General features: G+C 38.7%; 1 protein-coding gene across 2 annotated transcripts in view; it reads left to right on the top strand.

Annotated features, from left to right (window-relative positions):
- The window catches only part of lgr4 (leucine-rich repeat containing G protein-coupled receptor 4), a 35,397-nt gene that overhangs the window by 15,390 nt on the left and 3,447 nt on the right, over positions 1–16,560 (top strand). For both annotated transcript variants that reach the window (XM_039794303.1, XM_039794304.1), the window contains exons 3-16: positions 2,923–2,994; positions 3,994–4,065; positions 7,541–7,756; positions 9,628–9,699; positions 11,268–11,336; positions 12,076–12,147; positions 12,353–12,424; positions 12,569–12,637; positions 12,726–12,797; positions 13,170–13,235; positions 14,231–14,302; positions 14,394–14,465; positions 14,543–14,668; positions 15,995–16,092. In XM_039794303.1, the coding sequence (XP_039650237.1) occupies positions 2,923–2,994; positions 3,994–4,065; positions 7,541–7,756; positions 9,628–9,699; positions 11,268–11,336; positions 12,076–12,147; positions 12,353–12,424; positions 12,569–12,637; positions 12,726–12,797; positions 13,170–13,235; positions 14,231–14,302; positions 14,394–14,465; positions 14,543–14,668; positions 15,995–16,092 (1,220 nt within the window). The remainder of the gene's footprint in view (positions 1–2,922; positions 2,995–3,993; positions 4,066–7,540; positions 7,757–9,627; positions 9,700–11,267; positions 11,337–12,075; positions 12,148–12,352; positions 12,425–12,568; positions 12,638–12,725; positions 12,798–13,169; positions 13,236–14,230; positions 14,303–14,393; positions 14,466–14,542; positions 14,669–15,994; positions 16,093–16,560) is intronic.

Genomic DNA, 16,560 nt, shown 5'->3' on the forward strand with positions numbered 1-16,560 from the left:
ATTAAGTCACAGGCTTATTATCACAGCTACCTATACCAACAATTGTACAACAAGGTGTGTACTGTGCATGTGGGAGCATGTTGCAGGGGATGGCTGCTTGTTTGGGTTTTGCCACAGTAGTTTCCCAAATAGAAAGTTAAATTGCATTGTTTAAGCAGAATTTGAAGCCCAAATGCTTTTTTTATTTTTTGGTGGTTAAATCATGTTTGTTGCCCTTTACTGTCTGAGTGCATAGCAGGGCTCTTGGTGAATTTGCTATTGACAAAGGTAGACCTGTGGGAGTGGTGTTGCACAAGAAGAGGATTTAGCCTTTCCTCAACGAGATTTAGCACATTCTTCTTTCCTCGTCGAAGCCTGGGGGGGCATGTACTGAATTTGCTGAAAGATGCAAGAGGAGGAGAAGCTCTTTGTTGTGAAACCTGAAGGATATCTGAATGATTTGTCAAACCATGTTTGCATGTGGTAGTTAGCGGCTTGTGACAGTGATTGCAGGTTCTGGGTTGTGTGAGTTCTAAAGGAATTGTCATATTGACATTAGCCACATAGGTCACTGTATGTTGAAAAAAAATCTAGAAGAATGACTAAACAGCTACGGACAAGATTTGTGTCATATTGAATTTGTATGCATCCATCTGCATGTGACAACTTGTACTACATAACTATAACTGCAGGTCGTAGTCATGAATGGTCTTGGAATTAAAATCTTAAATTTTTTTATTCAACCTGTCACAAGACATCCTCTTAACAAATTGTGGTTCAATAGAAACACATTGATTGGCTGATTTAGCGGTATTGTCAGTTGTGGAATGCAGCTTTGGAAGTTATTTATTGGGGTTGTCTCGAAGCCAAGTCAAGCTGAATTGACAGCCTTTTTATAAAGCCAGTGAGCTTTCACATCCTAATATTCTGGTGGAGGCTCTCGTATAAGACATGTTGTTTTTCATATATCACATTCAACATCTTCTAAATGAATGTGCAAATAGGAATAAAAATTAGAGATGAGCTGATACCAGTATCGGTATCGGCTCTGATACTGCCTAAAACACTGGTATCGGTATCGGGAAGTACTGGAGTTAATGCACCGATCCGATACCACGTAATAAAGCCCTAAAGAAAATCTACGTTAAAGTAGTTTAGTTTATTTATGTTCTTTTTCCGTTATAACTGACTGTCAAACTGCATAATAAAAGAAAGTTCTGTGGCATTCATTGTTGGTTTTTGTTCATGTTTCACAAAGAGTTTAACATGAGTCAGACTGATAACAAAATAGAAATCATATCACATCCATACAGGGATAGTAGTATATAGTTGTTAAAACATAATCAAATATATGACACACTGGTATCGGATCAGATCAAATCAGATCAGAATCAGTATCGCGAAGCAAAAAAATGGTATCGGGCCATCTCTAAGAAAAATACAGTAAAAACTATATATCAACAATTTTTTCAGTTTTCAGCCAAGTAAGCCATTTTTTCATTCTGTTTTTCAGTTGTTTTCTCACATGCTCTCCTGTTAAGCTAATGCAACCTTTCAATTTAAAAATACAGAAAGATTTTATTCAACTTCTTCAAACGGGCTTGTCATCCTTGCATGTTTAGTTAGTCTGTTTCTCTCTGCTGTTGTTGTTTTCACATAGAACCGGTCTGGTTAAGGTTAACTTAACTGACGTTCTAGAGGTCCGCTAGAACAAGTGCTAAAGTTAGCTAATGTCCGCTATTGGAGCTGACCAACAATGGCAGAGAGAAACAGACTTTACTTTCAGTTTGCATGCTCCAGGTGACTTTGGGAAAGCTGTTGAGATATAATGTTACGGTAAAGCCAGAGGCTGACCGTGGTCAAGCCATCGTGCACGGCAATGGAGAGCTTGGCAGTGTTTCTGTGCTGGTGGGCGTTCTTTTCCAGCAATTACTGGCGGCAGACTAGAACACTTGTAAGCGTATAATGCCTCCGTCAGCTCAGGAAGAATTGCATCCCCCGGTACCTATGGTACTGTAGAAAAACGAGTATCGTCACGTTTTCAGAATTTTGGTACTGAAGTACCCTGTCTCGGAACAGGTAATTCACTCAATACTTCATCTCATGAGAGACTCACAGCTATTCATACTTGTCAACTCATAGCTTTGCTACAAAATGCCTTACAGTGGACTAATTCAGTTAAATGTATGGCAAACAAACAAAAGAGCAGTTTTGAGTCTTTATGAAGGGTATGTGGTCTTCAAACGCAGTCATCCTTGATTCTCAGGCTCACACCCAGCAGCTCTTGTTGCAGGGAATTCAGCCTGCTCCGACTCACGTTGCAGAGTGATAAATCTGTTGCTAATCTCTCAGGTCAGATAGTATACTTGGGCTGTGTGTCCCAGTCCACTTGTCCCATGCTTATTTACACCCCTATTTCCGATACACTTCCTGTTCTCATCAGGAAAGGGAGGTGTCCACCTCAGTCTCATGTAATTCATGCAGGGACTGAAGAAGCTGCCCACTGAAAAAGGTTACAAGGCAAAGACTGTTACAAGGCTACACTGCTTGCATTGACCTCAGAGGGGTGAATCAGTTTTTCACTCACTCTATAGGGAGCACTGAATAGTAATGGTTGTGAGGCTTGGAAAGGGAGCTAAGGAGGGGATATCCAGGAACAGCTCTAATCTCCTGTGGGTGACAGACGAAGTGACAACAGGACATGGCACAGACACATGTCTTTGATACCCCAGGCCCCATGTTCAGCTTCAGGGCTGGAACCTAATCTACTGAGGTGCTGGATGTGGAGACGTTCTTTAAACACTATGCATTGCTCTAGTCAGAAATAAAATGTACTCAGTGGTTTTGTCACAGTGTGTTCTTTTTATGCAGAAATGTCTCCTGTTGCTTTAAAACGTTTGAGACATTTCCAAAATATAAGCGTGACTTTTTCTCTCACCACAGGCGACTTGCGGGGAATGACCTGTCATTCATCCACCCTGAAGCCTTGTCTGGACTGCATCAGCTCAAAGTCCTGTAAGCATGCACCCTCCCTGTCACCACCACCGCCGTCAACACACACAAACAGACACTCTTATGGCTGTGACGGTGTGAAGTTTTCCACACACTGGGGGAGAGAGTAAATATTGCAGTTTGTGGTAACATTGTGGTGCTGTCAGTTATTGCCACCCTAAACATAGTCATACCATTTACATCCACTTGGAATAGACTAAATGCCCTTTTCCATCCCTTTCCCAACAGTATCTGTAGCTGTGAAAACACTTAACAGAGCATTGCATACAGGCCCTGTGTAAAAATTAGTTCTGCATAATTTAAGTCGGGCAGCACACCCTAGTGTGCTTGCACAGACTCGAACACATTGTGCGTCACACAAAGCACTGCCCTGTTAATTCTGCAACGGGCCAAGAGTTCAAAGTCCTGTTGATCTACAGGTGAGGTCTTGGATACATGACTGAAAACACAAACACATGGAGGTATTGTATATGCTTATCATATCAAGTGATTTATTCACATTGTTGCTTGCAATTACACAAGTAAAAACAAACTGAAGTATTTTGACTACATGCAGCTCAAACAAACCCCATTCACATCAGATTTGGGTCAGTTTTGACAAATACTGCAACTATATAAGCATACATAATTTTACATTATCTTAATAAACCAAATACTTAAAGTCTAAATAAAGTGATCGTTTTATACCTTTATTGGTGTTAAAAGTTTCTTCATTAGCTTGGCAGCAGTTTGTAAGAGAATTCTCCGATAGTCTGGAGTTGTCTGTATTTTTTTTTTTTTCATTTGCAAACACAACGATCTGGAAAACACCATGAAGCCATTGTATCTTTCAAAGGGAATAACTGTAACCAGTGTGAATCCATATAAACAACAGGACAAAACTCACTTAGAAACTTAGCACAGCAAAGAATTTATCCGTGGATACATATTGTTTTAAATTCATGGTGCAAGAAAATGTGTTGTGGGTTGAAATCATAATATTTTTTGCCATTTTGTCTTCAGTATGCTCCAGAATAATCAGCTGAAGACTGTGCCCAGTGCAGCCCTGAAGAACCTTCACTCTTTGCAGTCTCTGTAAGTCATCTCACCCCCACACACACACACACACACACATGCGTACATGCACACATAAACACATGTAGGGTATTGTCTGCTCAAAGAACCTATAGAGTTTCAAGTAGACCTTTCCGTCCTGCATTTATTGTATTATGGAAACACTCACTGCTATTACTGTGAGTTTTCAGTGCTGTAATTATTTCTCAATGTTATCATACTGGTAAATTTATTTTGTTTTTAATAATGTAGTTTCAATTGGTTGTAAACTGCCAAACATGGCAGAAGAGCTTGGCTTTGGACGGAACAATGTCTCTTTTGAATTGCTGATGTAACATCAACATGATCAAAAGGTGGTGGTGGTGCTGCTGCTGCTGCTACAAAAATCAGTAATTCATGTTTATTTGTAAGAAATCACTCTGACAATCTCAAGCCATTATGTCATACCAGCCCTGTTAGGGAGTTTTATGTTTTCTCTAGATGTTGCACTTAATGGGAAATTTATTTTGTCCTGAATTCCTGGACAGGAAGATACGCTGCAGTCATCAGTGCTGTTGTCAGGGAAAGCACTGCAGTGTATAACAGCTTACTATCCAAAGTGGAATTCATAGTGTTTGTGCCAACCTAACAACCACATTTTCGACAGTTACTCACAAAGATAATATAAAACGCAACAGGAGTACTGCAGAACAGTTTATCTACTAATGTATGTAAAGATCTAAACGTTGTGGTGCTGAAGATTTGCTAAACAAATGTATGCAAAAATAGGTATATAGGCAACAATGGAGTTTAGTTTAAGCTCACTGGCCACTGATTTCTCACTGTGAACGAATAGATGCACTAACAGTTTGTGTAGAATAAAAATCAGTACTGTCAGTTGTTGAACTTCTTATATCAAGGATGAGGGTGTTCTTGTCCAGACTAAAATATCTAAACAACTACTGAATGGATTGCCATGAAACTCTGTATAGACATTCATGGTCTCCAGACGATGGATCCCAATGACTTTGCTGATCCCCTGACTTTTCCTATACCATCACCATGCAGTTCACATTTTTGGTTTGTGATTGCCATTAAATTAGCATGATAACACGTTAAACTAAGATTGTGAACATGGTAAACATTATACCTCTTGAACCTTAGCATGTTAGCATTGTCATTGTGAGGATGCTAGTATTAGCATAAACTTAAACTACCGCTGTGCCAGAGTACAATGTCACATTGCTGCTAGTATGGCTGTAAACTTTTAGTCTGGTTAAAAAATGTGCTGACTTTCTGACAAATATGCTTGAAAATCACACTTTAAAATTACACTTTAAAATCAGGTATTTTTTGCACCAAAAACAGAAATAACATGCATTTCTGCCACATTTTTTGAATTAAAGTTCACACTCGAAATACCAAGTTGCATTGTGTTACAGTTACAGTTTGTCATACTTCACAGACCAGACTGTACAGACCAAATTCACACTGCCGTTCACCAAGGTAGTTTTATATGTGACTGCAGCCATCACTTACAGTATTGAAAATGTTCCACTACTGTAAGATGGCAAAATTATGAAAGTTAAAGTGCTCATATGTTTCATTTTCAGGTTCATAATTGTATTTAGAGGTTGTACCAGAATAGATTTATGTGGTTTAATTTTCAGAAAACACCATATACAGTATTTGTTGAACTGCAGCTCCTCTTTTCACCATGTGTGTTGAGATCTCTGTTTAGCTACAGAGTGAGACTCTGTAGCTCACTTCTGTACCATTTTTGTTGGGAGTCTAACATGCGCATTAAGTACTGCTAGCTAATCAGTTACAGAGTATGAGGGAGTGCCATGCTAGCAGCTAGGCGAGCATTATAACATGTGTTACAAAGTGACACACGTTCGTCACGGAAGTAAAGGCTGGACTACAATAGAGCTGTTTGGAGCAGTTTGTGAACAGTGTTTTTTCTGGAAGTCCCTTTGGGGTGGACTTTGGGCTTTTTCACTTTGTAAACCTATAACATGCACAAAAAGATATATAGCACAATAAAGGAAAGGGGAAAAGCCAAAAAGCATAATATGAGCACTTTAAGACTTTATTGATTATCGACTGTTGAAATACCAACTATTTACTTGAGACATTTACTTGAGTAAGTCAGTCTTATTCAGCAGATCTGTCTCTTCTTATGTTGGATTGTTGAGTTTTCCAAGAACTTGTGTTTTTCCATGTCTTTACTCAGCCCCCTCACAATTTCCTGCTCCACTCGCCCTCAGTCTTCAGCATTGTTTTTCTGTAACTACTTAATGACATTATAATTGTGCATGGCTCTATTTTTGCCACTTCCAGGGACTAATGGAGGAATATACCCAGCTGGAGAACGTGCTGAAAGTCCAGCTTTCAGCTATTATCACCCCTCTATAACCCTCCCCTTGTCCCTTGCTTCCCCTCTTCTTTTTTCTCCCACTCTTCTTTCTTTTTAACAGATGCCTTTTTTCTGTGAGGGTTTTAAGGTCTGTAGCTGAAGTAATATGCTTTGACAGAGCCAGGACTTGGTTTGTACAAAGTCTTAGAGAGCTAAATGTCAATCAAGACTGTTTTTCTTCCAGCCTAGACACTTGAGGAATTTTGAGGGAGGACGAGACACTTAGTGAGGGAGGTTAGCAGGAGAAAACAGGATGGTGATGGTGAAAAGAACACTTGTGCATTCATAATACTGCTTGAATAAAAAAACAAATTTTCTTTTTTACCACCAAACTCATGGCTCCTGATACGAATTTCAACTGTTTGTAGTGTCACTGCTCTGTAGTAGAATATAGTCAATGGGGAACAGTCAAATATTAGATTCTGTAAATATTCACATCATGAAACTTGAGAATATTGCTCTATTTTATTACGTACAGTTTGTTCGGAAATTTCAAGTTAATTTATCAGATTTACCTTTTCAGCTTCTGCTCCTCTGCATTGAGAGGAACTGTTTTAGGTGCAAGCACTCGGGTGCCTACTTTTGGAGGTATACAGGTTGTGGCTTATTGGGTAGAGTAAACATGAGTTGTCTGGTCAATACAGTTCAAGTGTGGTCAAAATGTTACTGGTTAAGTTGGAGATTCAGATTTTACTCACAAAATATCACAATTAAAATATGATGCATTATTATTCATTACAACTATCCAGTGTTAAATTAGATTTGAAAACTCTACTTTGAACAGACGTAAATTTAAGTACATTGTGCTGACATATTGCCTCTCTTTTCACTTGAAGTAAACATTTGAATGCAGGACTTGTACTGTTCTCACACAAACACACAGGGTCCTCGCTTTATAGTTAGATGACCATGACCTAGAAACGTGACACTAAAATTAGAGGAAGTTTTGAGTTAAAAAAAATCTTGTAATATGATAAATGTGAATTTTTCTTTGTTGTTGCTTTCTTTGCTTTATAGCAATGTCATATGCCTGAGCCAGTGTCAATATCATATTCATTAAATTAAGCAATGCTTTTTCCTTGATTCTCTGTTCTGCAGTCGCCTGGATGCGAATCACATTACCACAGTTCCAGACGACAGTTTTGAAGACCTTCAGCAGCTGCGTCACCTCTGGTTGGATGACAACAACCTGACTGAGGTCCCCGTCGGTTCTCTGAGACACCAGGCCAACCTTCAGGCTCTGACGCTGGCGCTTAACCGCATCTCGTACATACCCGACAACGCCTTCGCAAACCTCACCAGTCTAGTTGTGCTGTAAGTTATATTAAGCTATTCTAATTGTGGTTTAGAATTAAAATTTGCACAGTAGTGTTAAAGTACAAATATTTTCTGAAGAGAAAAGGTCCGGAGTACTCGGAAGTTCAAACAAATAATGAAGGTGCTCTTTGGAAGGGATCACAAAAGTTCAAAAAGGATAAAGGTCCAAGGCACTCTTCAGGCAAAAAGTAAAAAATCCTTTCTATTAGATTAGGCTATTTCATGATGAAATTACTAGTACGTGTTAAAATAAAGCTGAGTAACATCCCACACGTAGCGGCACAAACAGCCTTTTTCAGATATTAGTGTGTGTATATGTATGTATGTATGTATGTATATATATATATTTTTTTTTTTTTCTGTTTTACTAATGTTATTGGCCAGTCGGGGCTTTGCCACAGAATGCAGGGTGGATACAAAGGACCATAGGCGTCAAACTATTCAGTGCATTCAGCTGTATTTTGTGTACTTTACATCACTAATAAAAAAAAAAGAAATAAAAAAATACATAGAATGTGACAATTGTAAATGGATAATTAGCTCGATCGTGAAACCGTCACTGGATTAATTACTTAAAAAAATAGTTGATACTTTTACATACTAACCTTTTGGTGGCACGTTATTTAAAAGCCACAGTATTTAAGTAATAAACAGTTTCAGAGTCATTAAAGTGAACTCACCTAGGACAGCCAGGAGAACTTTGCATACAGTCTTCATTGACCTATACACTGAAGAACTCAGCAGGAACAACCTGCTGGTGTACTTTTTTTTTTAAAACCTTACTTAACCAGGCACACTGACTGAGAACATTCTTTTGTTGACTAAAATGACCTGAGGGAATAGCTGAAGAAGTCATTGGGTGTTAAGTAGATCAGGATATTTCTCAAGTTGAGAGCCAACACATGCAAAGTCTACAGTGAATATACAGTACAGAAATGGTTTCATGTCTCTTTAGTTTCTGAGCCTTGCTGTGTAATAAGTGGATGGACAGTTTTTTAAGTTAACGTTTTAACTTTTTTTTTTTTGGGAGGGGGGGGGGATTTTCCAATTAACTAACTTGAAAATCTATTCCCTACCTGACCATGTAGATTACCATCCAGTTAGTAAAATATGGCTGTGCTACTAGTGCTCTGCTCTAAATCATACAAAAAAGGTGCAATTCTTATTTAGTTTTTCATGCACTATATGCATTATTCTGTTACCACCAATCAATGCAAAGTACCTTTCCTTGTTTCCTGCTCTAGCTCTGAATGTATCCTCTGAGCGACTGCAAATCAAATTCGAAAACACAAACATACTGTAGTATTTCTTTTTTCTTTTCCACAGCTTACAGTTAATAAGTAAAAAAAATGGGTTGCTACTTATGCCCTGCAGTGTTTTTCCATGCACTTTTGGCAGTGAAATATGTCATTGGGATTTGAATTTGAATGTTAATGACAATTTAAAAAAAAAAAAAAAAAAAAAAAAAAGTAGCTTGACTATGAGCAGATTTTGTTGTTTTATGCATGGGAGGGAAATGCTAAAACCGTCTTTCAGAGGAACTTGCAAATATGTGATGATTACGAATCTGAGGGATTGTTCCAAACGGTTATACATTCACACAAACACACACACAAGCACACACACACAGACTCACGTTGAGTGGTATTGCTGCAGGGTTAGTATAAACACGTCAGGATAAACAGGAAGAAAAGACCTGGAATCTATTAGGCAAGGGAAGCCTATTGCATACACACAAACAGTATGGACACCTGATTCACAAATCGCACTGGAATAAAACCCATGATGAATGTGGAAGATTATTTGAAATCTGTCATGGTATAAAAGAAATCTCACAGATATGTGTAAAACTGCTTTTGCTTTTCCAGACATCTTCATAACAACAGAATTAAGGAGATTGGAGACAGTTGTTATTCTGGACTTCTGAACCTGGAGACACTGTAAGTGCACAGCAATCATAGTCATACAGTTGTGTTTGTGTGTTGTGTGTGTGTGTGTGTGTGTGTGTGTGTGTGTGTGTGTGTGTGTGTGTGTGTGTGTGTGTGTGTGTGTGTGTGTGTGTGTGTGTGTGTGTGTGTGTGTGTGTGTGTGTGTGTGTGTGTGTGTGTGTGTGTGTGTGCGCGCGCGGCTCCCCCACCCACCACTGCTCCGGTCCTCTAGACATCATTGTGTCCACTTCCTCCTTTAATTGCTCTAGGATAAATAGAGCAAAGTACATGATGCTTATCAAATCTGCCCTCCCACTGTTCACTTCCTCCTGCCACACAGCTATGAAAAATCTTTTAGTGGCAGCCTTACCTAATGGCAAACAGCTACTGTACAACACACAGGCCTTTACAGGACACTAGTTTGCATGTCCTCATACTTTTTTTTTTTTTTTTTTTTTGGTCTAAATCCCAAACTCATTCATTTAAAGTCAAGTATCTGCTGATCCAGTGTTTACATTTTCCTACATAATAACACAACACAGTGGGCTCTTAGCCACTAGTAGGCCTATATTAAAATTTTAGTTCAGTTCTGCAGTCCTGCAGTGCAGTGTCTTCCAATGGTGTTTTATTGCCTATAGTGTTCTGTTGTTTTTTCTATAATATCTGTGGAGAGATGAGGTTGAGCTGCTGTGACAGTTTGGGCAGACTGTGCATGAATGAAATACTGGAGTTCAAATGCAGTTTTACACCAACAGCAGCCCTTTAGAGACATGCACCATGTTTCTTTAACTCAAATCTGGTTAAAACCTATTTAGTCATATGCTATCAGTGTGGATACTGTATAATTAGCTCTTTATTTGCTTGTGTTGCTTCATGTTGTGCTAAAACAATAATCATTAATTTGTTAGTTGATCGACAGAAAATGTATTAACATTTTTAGTAATAGATGATCATTTAAGTCATTTATTAAGCATTTTGCCTCTTCCGGTTTCTCAAATGTCAGGATTTGCTGCTTTTTTTTCTTGTTTCCTAACCTTGGTAATTGATTACCTTTTAGTGTTACAACAAGCAAGCAGTGTGAAAAGAAAAAAATCCACACATTTAGTGTTAATGAAAATAATCATAAACTGCAGCACTAGCTCCGTGGTCCAGTTGCTTGCAACATAGTATGTTAACAGTGCAATGGGATGTTTTTTACAGTAGGCTCAGATTCCCATTAAACAATGGACCAGTAATCCGTTATTAGGATTATGTATTTATGGTGAGTATTTGTACTGGTCAGTATTTCATTGCATATTGCTGCTTAAAGAGTAAACCATTCAGCACCATTAGAAAGTCATATATTTTGTTATTAAGATTAATAAATTCTAGTAATCCTAGTTATTAATAATTAGTGCATGACTTGGTGCTGACAACAGTCACACAGGGAACCAGATAATTGAACACTCCTATTAGCAATGTCTAGACCTTTTTGTTTGAATGTCCCATTAATTAGTTGGCTTTAGAGGGAGGGATTTGTTAGGTCAAAATGCATGAAAACAGCGCTGACTTCCTGCGTCTCTCTCTGTGTCTCATCCTAGAGATCTTAACTTCAACAACCTGATGATTTTTCCGAAAGCCATAGAGGCCCTGCCCAAACTCAAGGAACTGTGAGTATATCGTCCTGTTTCTTTTCTGTGAGGGGAAACATTTTGTACTAACACTAAAGTCAGGGACCGGTTAACTCATCAGAGCGTGAAGGGGACTTTTTAATGTCTTTTCAGTGTTTATGTGGTTCAAAAGAGACAAATATCTGAAAAAGTAGCTTTGAAATAAATACGAGAAAAACTAGAGCACAATTGCAAAGTAGCGAAACAGTTGAAACCTGCCCTCATTTTTCGTGACTCTCTGTGAATTGTAAAAATTACAAATCTTATGTGGTTTAAAAGTTTCTATTTACATACAGATACATCAGGAGAAAAAAACGATAAACATTCTATTTATTATATGTTTAAACCATTACTTATTTAAGCTCTTATCTATTGGGTATAATGATCAAATATAAATAAATGAGCTGACATTTTTTGTAACCTGTTTCAACATTGGTGCTTTTATTTTGAAGGCTACAAAAAGCACAATTCTTACTTCATGGTCTTCCTGAGGAGCACATTCATTATTTAATAGATTAAAGATGATTTAAATAAATTGACAGACCTTGATTTCTGTAGCAGAGATTGAAAGTTAATGGACACATCCAGTTTGTGCTTGGTGGGTTGAACTGTGTACTGTTTGCCTTTTGCATCATTACTTTTGGTGTTTTTATTTTGCATACGTCAACTTACTTATTAAGTCATGGTTTCATATTGAACAAAGTGTCTTCACACTGTCTCCGTGATGTTCTTCCCACAGCGGGTTTCACAGCAACGATATTGCTTCCATACCTGAAGGGGCCTTCCATAACAACCCACTGCTGCGAACCATGTAAGGTCAAACTCACTGACACTAGCACACTAATAACTCACATTTGTACAAATGCTACTATGCCCAGTGTACAGCAATGCCTTCTGATAAGCACACATACAGCATTAGGCTTCAGTAGATGGATGTCCAGAAGATGGTGCCATTCTCGCATAGTAAATGATTTTGATTTGAACTCTTCCCCCCTCTGCTCTTTCTGCCCTCCCAGACATCTTTATGACAACCCTCTGTCCTTCGTGGGCGCTTCAGCTTTTCAGAATCTGTCTGACCTGCACTCCCTGTAAGTCACGCTGTCAGGCATGACTCCTGACAAATCATTGTTAACAAGTTTTGTTTGAACTTTGTATCTTGTTTCATTAATTCTGACTCGTGCTTTGAAGTTCCTTACTTGTGATTTTACCATTCGTCATTGTGTGTGTTTCAGGATGCTGCGTGGGGCCAGCATGATGCAGGACTTCCCCATCCTTACATGGACTAATAGCCTTGAGAGTCTGTGAGTGAACTTGCAGCATCTGTTCCTGCTTGTGCATTTGTGTATCTCAGGAGTGACTGATTAGTTTTTTATTTTTTTTTATTTCCAGGACCCTGTCGGGAACCAAGATATCATCCATCCCCATTAATCTGTGTGAGGACCTCAAGTTGCTTCGGACGCTGTAAGAGACTTTTCCTTTCCTGTCACCTGCAGCAGTGCTTAAAATATATATCTACTACAGGCACCTGAGTAGCTCACCTGGTAGAGTGCGTGCCCACATATAAAGGTTCACTCCTCGACGCAGTGGCCGCGGGTTCCACTCTGACCTGTGGCACTTTGCTGCATGTCTTTCCCTCTCACTCTCTTACTGGGACAGTAGAAATTGTCCCAGTAAAGCTTGATGGGTAAACTATGGATTTAACACTGGTACAGAAAGTTTCAGAGACCAATTATATCTTACAGAGTGGAACATGACTTACCATCCAACCTTTTATCTTCATTGTAAATTGTCCCAGTTGTCTAATTGTTGAGGTGGTTTGTTTTCCTCCATCAGAGACCTGTCCTACAATGAGATCAAGGAGCTACCATCCTTCCAGGGCTGCGTCCGGCTGCAGGAGATGTGAGTGTTGAACATGTAGCAGTCAGTGCACAAATCATTTCAGACAAGGATGGTTAAAAGACAGATTCTATCATAAACTTTAAAGTAGGGATGCACCGAATATTCGGCCACCGAAAATTTTCGGCCGAAAATGGGCCAAAAGGGCATTTTCGGTTTTCGGCCGAAATACCTTTATCACCGAAACAATACGGCCGAAAATGTTGTGATGACGCAAACAGAAAACGCGACCTGCACGTGTGTCAGTACCCGATCCGTTCCACCTGCAAAGCGTCTCCTAGGCAAAGAGGTTGAGACGGACCACGGAGTGAAAACAATGAAAAGTACGCTCTTAGAGTCTGTCAGCACACGTTTCAGTGAGATCTGTTCGGATCCGCTGCACTTCATCGCGACTGTACTTGATCCGTTATAAAGACCATTACTTGGATGCGGAAATAAAGCAAGGCCGCACGAGAAATGATCCAGGCCGCAATGGATGCGGAGAACCCGCGTGGAGACGGAGACCGAGCGCAAAAAAGACTTGTCTCGCTGCACCAGATGAGGGGCATGCACCCTCGTTGTCTGATATGTTCAGTGAAATCCTGCAAGAAAGTGCCTCAATTAATAATAATAATAATAACAATAGGTAAGCTATTCTGTTCTTAGGCTACTGTATACTGTATGTGACTATCAGATTGTAGCCATATTTCTGCTAGATATTTTTTTAATTAAACTTTAATATTAATTTATACAATTGCAATGCCTTGATTTTAGTAAAGTTAGTACACAGTCATAGCCATAAATGCAATGGTACTAATAATTGGCTTAATTTCTTTCGGTGTTTCGGTTTCGGTTTTCGGTCTTGGTTTCCTCTTTTTTCGGTTTTCGGTTTCGGCCAAGAATTTTCATTTCGGTGCATCACTACTTTAAAGATTATATTGTAAAACCAAACAACTACGGTAATAAAGGTAATCATTTGCCTGTTTATAATCCGTTAAATTCTTGTTTTCAATCTACAGAAGTTTTCAGCACAACCATATTCAACAAATTGACAGGGGCACTTTCCAAGGTCTCTCTGCTCTCCGTTTACTGTAAGTCCACTCAGTCACACACTCCTTAACATAAATAGTCACACAAGCTGGATGCTGTAAAAACAAATGTTTTATGGCTGTGATTTTACAGAGACCTGAGTAGAAATGCAATCCGAGTTATCCACAGAGATGCTTTCCTCTCCCTCACTGCGCTCACCAACCTGTGAGTATGATGTGTAATATTATTTTACCATTTCCCATCATAATGAGTACAGAGGATAATCTTTTCCTTTTTTGCAGAGATTTGAGTATGAACTCTCTCACTGTGATTCCAACAACTGGACTAAGCGCGCTCAGTCAGTTGAAACTCTCGGGGAACCCGCAGATGAAAAATGTGCTGACTGCGAAAAACCTGCCCAAACTCAGGTGAGGAAGAACTTCTGTTATCTAAAGTGTTGCGTGTTTGGTGCTGACTATGTAATTGCAACGTCCACCCGTTCGATTACTGAGAACCTTTTTATTGCATGTGATTCCCCATCTTTCTCTCGCCTCGTTTTCTGTCTGCTCTCTACTGTCACTCTCTAATACAGGCACATGTCCCCAAAAATATTTCAAAACACTGTGATTTGTTGCAAAAAGAAAAATCAAGTTATATTGAAATAAAAATATTCAGCAAAATAGGCATTTTATTTATGTTGTAAACTGTGGAAAATGTACAAGGGTTAGCTTCAAGATTGGAATAAATCCCTGACATCGCAGTTTTCGAAAGAAAGATCACATTATTACAGGATGTAGCCCATACACAGATATGGCCAATTTTTACAGACTGATTTCTGGCCGTCAAAATTGAGCTATATTGGGAAGGCTCTGCATAGCAACATCAGGCCTCTGTGGTGTTGAGGAAGTCAGGATTTTCTGAAGAAGGTACCGGTACTGATGTATTCAGTCAGTGTAATTAACCCATTTTTAACCATTTAGTTTCCACACCTTTTTGTTTTCAATGGGTAGTGAGAAAGGGAACACATTGTTGCGTTTTATAAATATACAGATTTGTATATGTATTTTTTGATTGTATCTTATCGTTACACCTCCGTAATTGCCATACAGTATACATAAATATAAATTTCCCCAAGGAAAGTAAAGTATTTCTTCTTCTAACTATATTTTTCACATGGAAATACTTTTCTCATGATGTGAGTGTGCAGTGTTCTGCATCTAAAACAAACTTGCTGTAACACAAATATGGCAGGCACTCTGAGTCCAAAATGTTGATGTAGAAAACACAGCATACATGCTGTGCTGCACAAACTTGAACCAAGCAGTTGAGTTGTTGCTAATCAGTACAGCAGATGAACTGGAAACCCTCACCAGCTATCTTTGTAAACAATATAATTTTGACTAATCCTGTAGTGAACAAAAGGTCTACAGAAGATAATAATATTCTATTCTATCTGTTTTACTGTCTTTCTCTGTCTGTTGTGATTATATGTTTGTGGCAGACTGACTGAAAAACAGAAACAAACTCCACCCCTTCTCTTACGTTTAATGAGAAAGCCAGCTGAAGTTTAGACACGCTATGGAAACATCCAAATGTTATTTTTGAAAAAAAATCATGAGCCAAATATTTGCAGACAAACACGTTATTTATGCTTTTCCCAATAAGGTATTAAGAGCCAGCACCATCTGTATTATCAACACTGGACCTCCGCAAGATGCTCACAGCCTTTCTAAATGACCAATGTTTGTTTGTAGGTCCATCTCCCTCCCTTATGCCTACCAGTGCTGTGCATTCGTTGGCTGTGACTCAATTACAAGTTCTTCCGAGGAATATGACATAAAGAAATCTACAGGTGGGAATGCTGCAGTCAGAGCCTTATCTTTGGAACAGTTGATGTTGATGTTAGCTAAACTTTTGGGGGGAGTTTATTGACATAAAAGCAACTAAAAATATCAACAGTGTTTCACATGAGCATACTAACAGCATTAATTCTTGCCAGACCACCAGTTATCAGATGTAAATGTTAGACGTATAATATTTTGGCCTTTTTCTTTTACCCACTCTGGCATTTACCTGCTTCAGATATACGTCTATAATTAGTTTTCAAAAAGTAACCGTACATAAATAACTGTATACAGAACATGAATTTCAGGTTATGGAAGATGTAATAATTAAATAACTATTGTTGATTGTTGTATAGCAGAAACAAGAATTTAGAAAGTCACACAAATGCACTTGTTAACATACTTCCTGCTGTATGCACCTGACTCTTTTTTTTTTTTTTTTTTTTGGCCAGGCTGCTATCTTGAAACAAGGTTGT

The sequence above is a fragment of the Perca fluviatilis genome, chromosome 3 (genome assembly GCF_010015445.1).
Source record: "Perca fluviatilis chromosome 3, GENO_Pfluv_1.0, whole genome shotgun sequence".
NCBI classification, from domain to species: domain Eukaryota; kingdom Metazoa; phylum Chordata; class Actinopteri; order Perciformes; family Percidae; genus Perca; species Perca fluviatilis.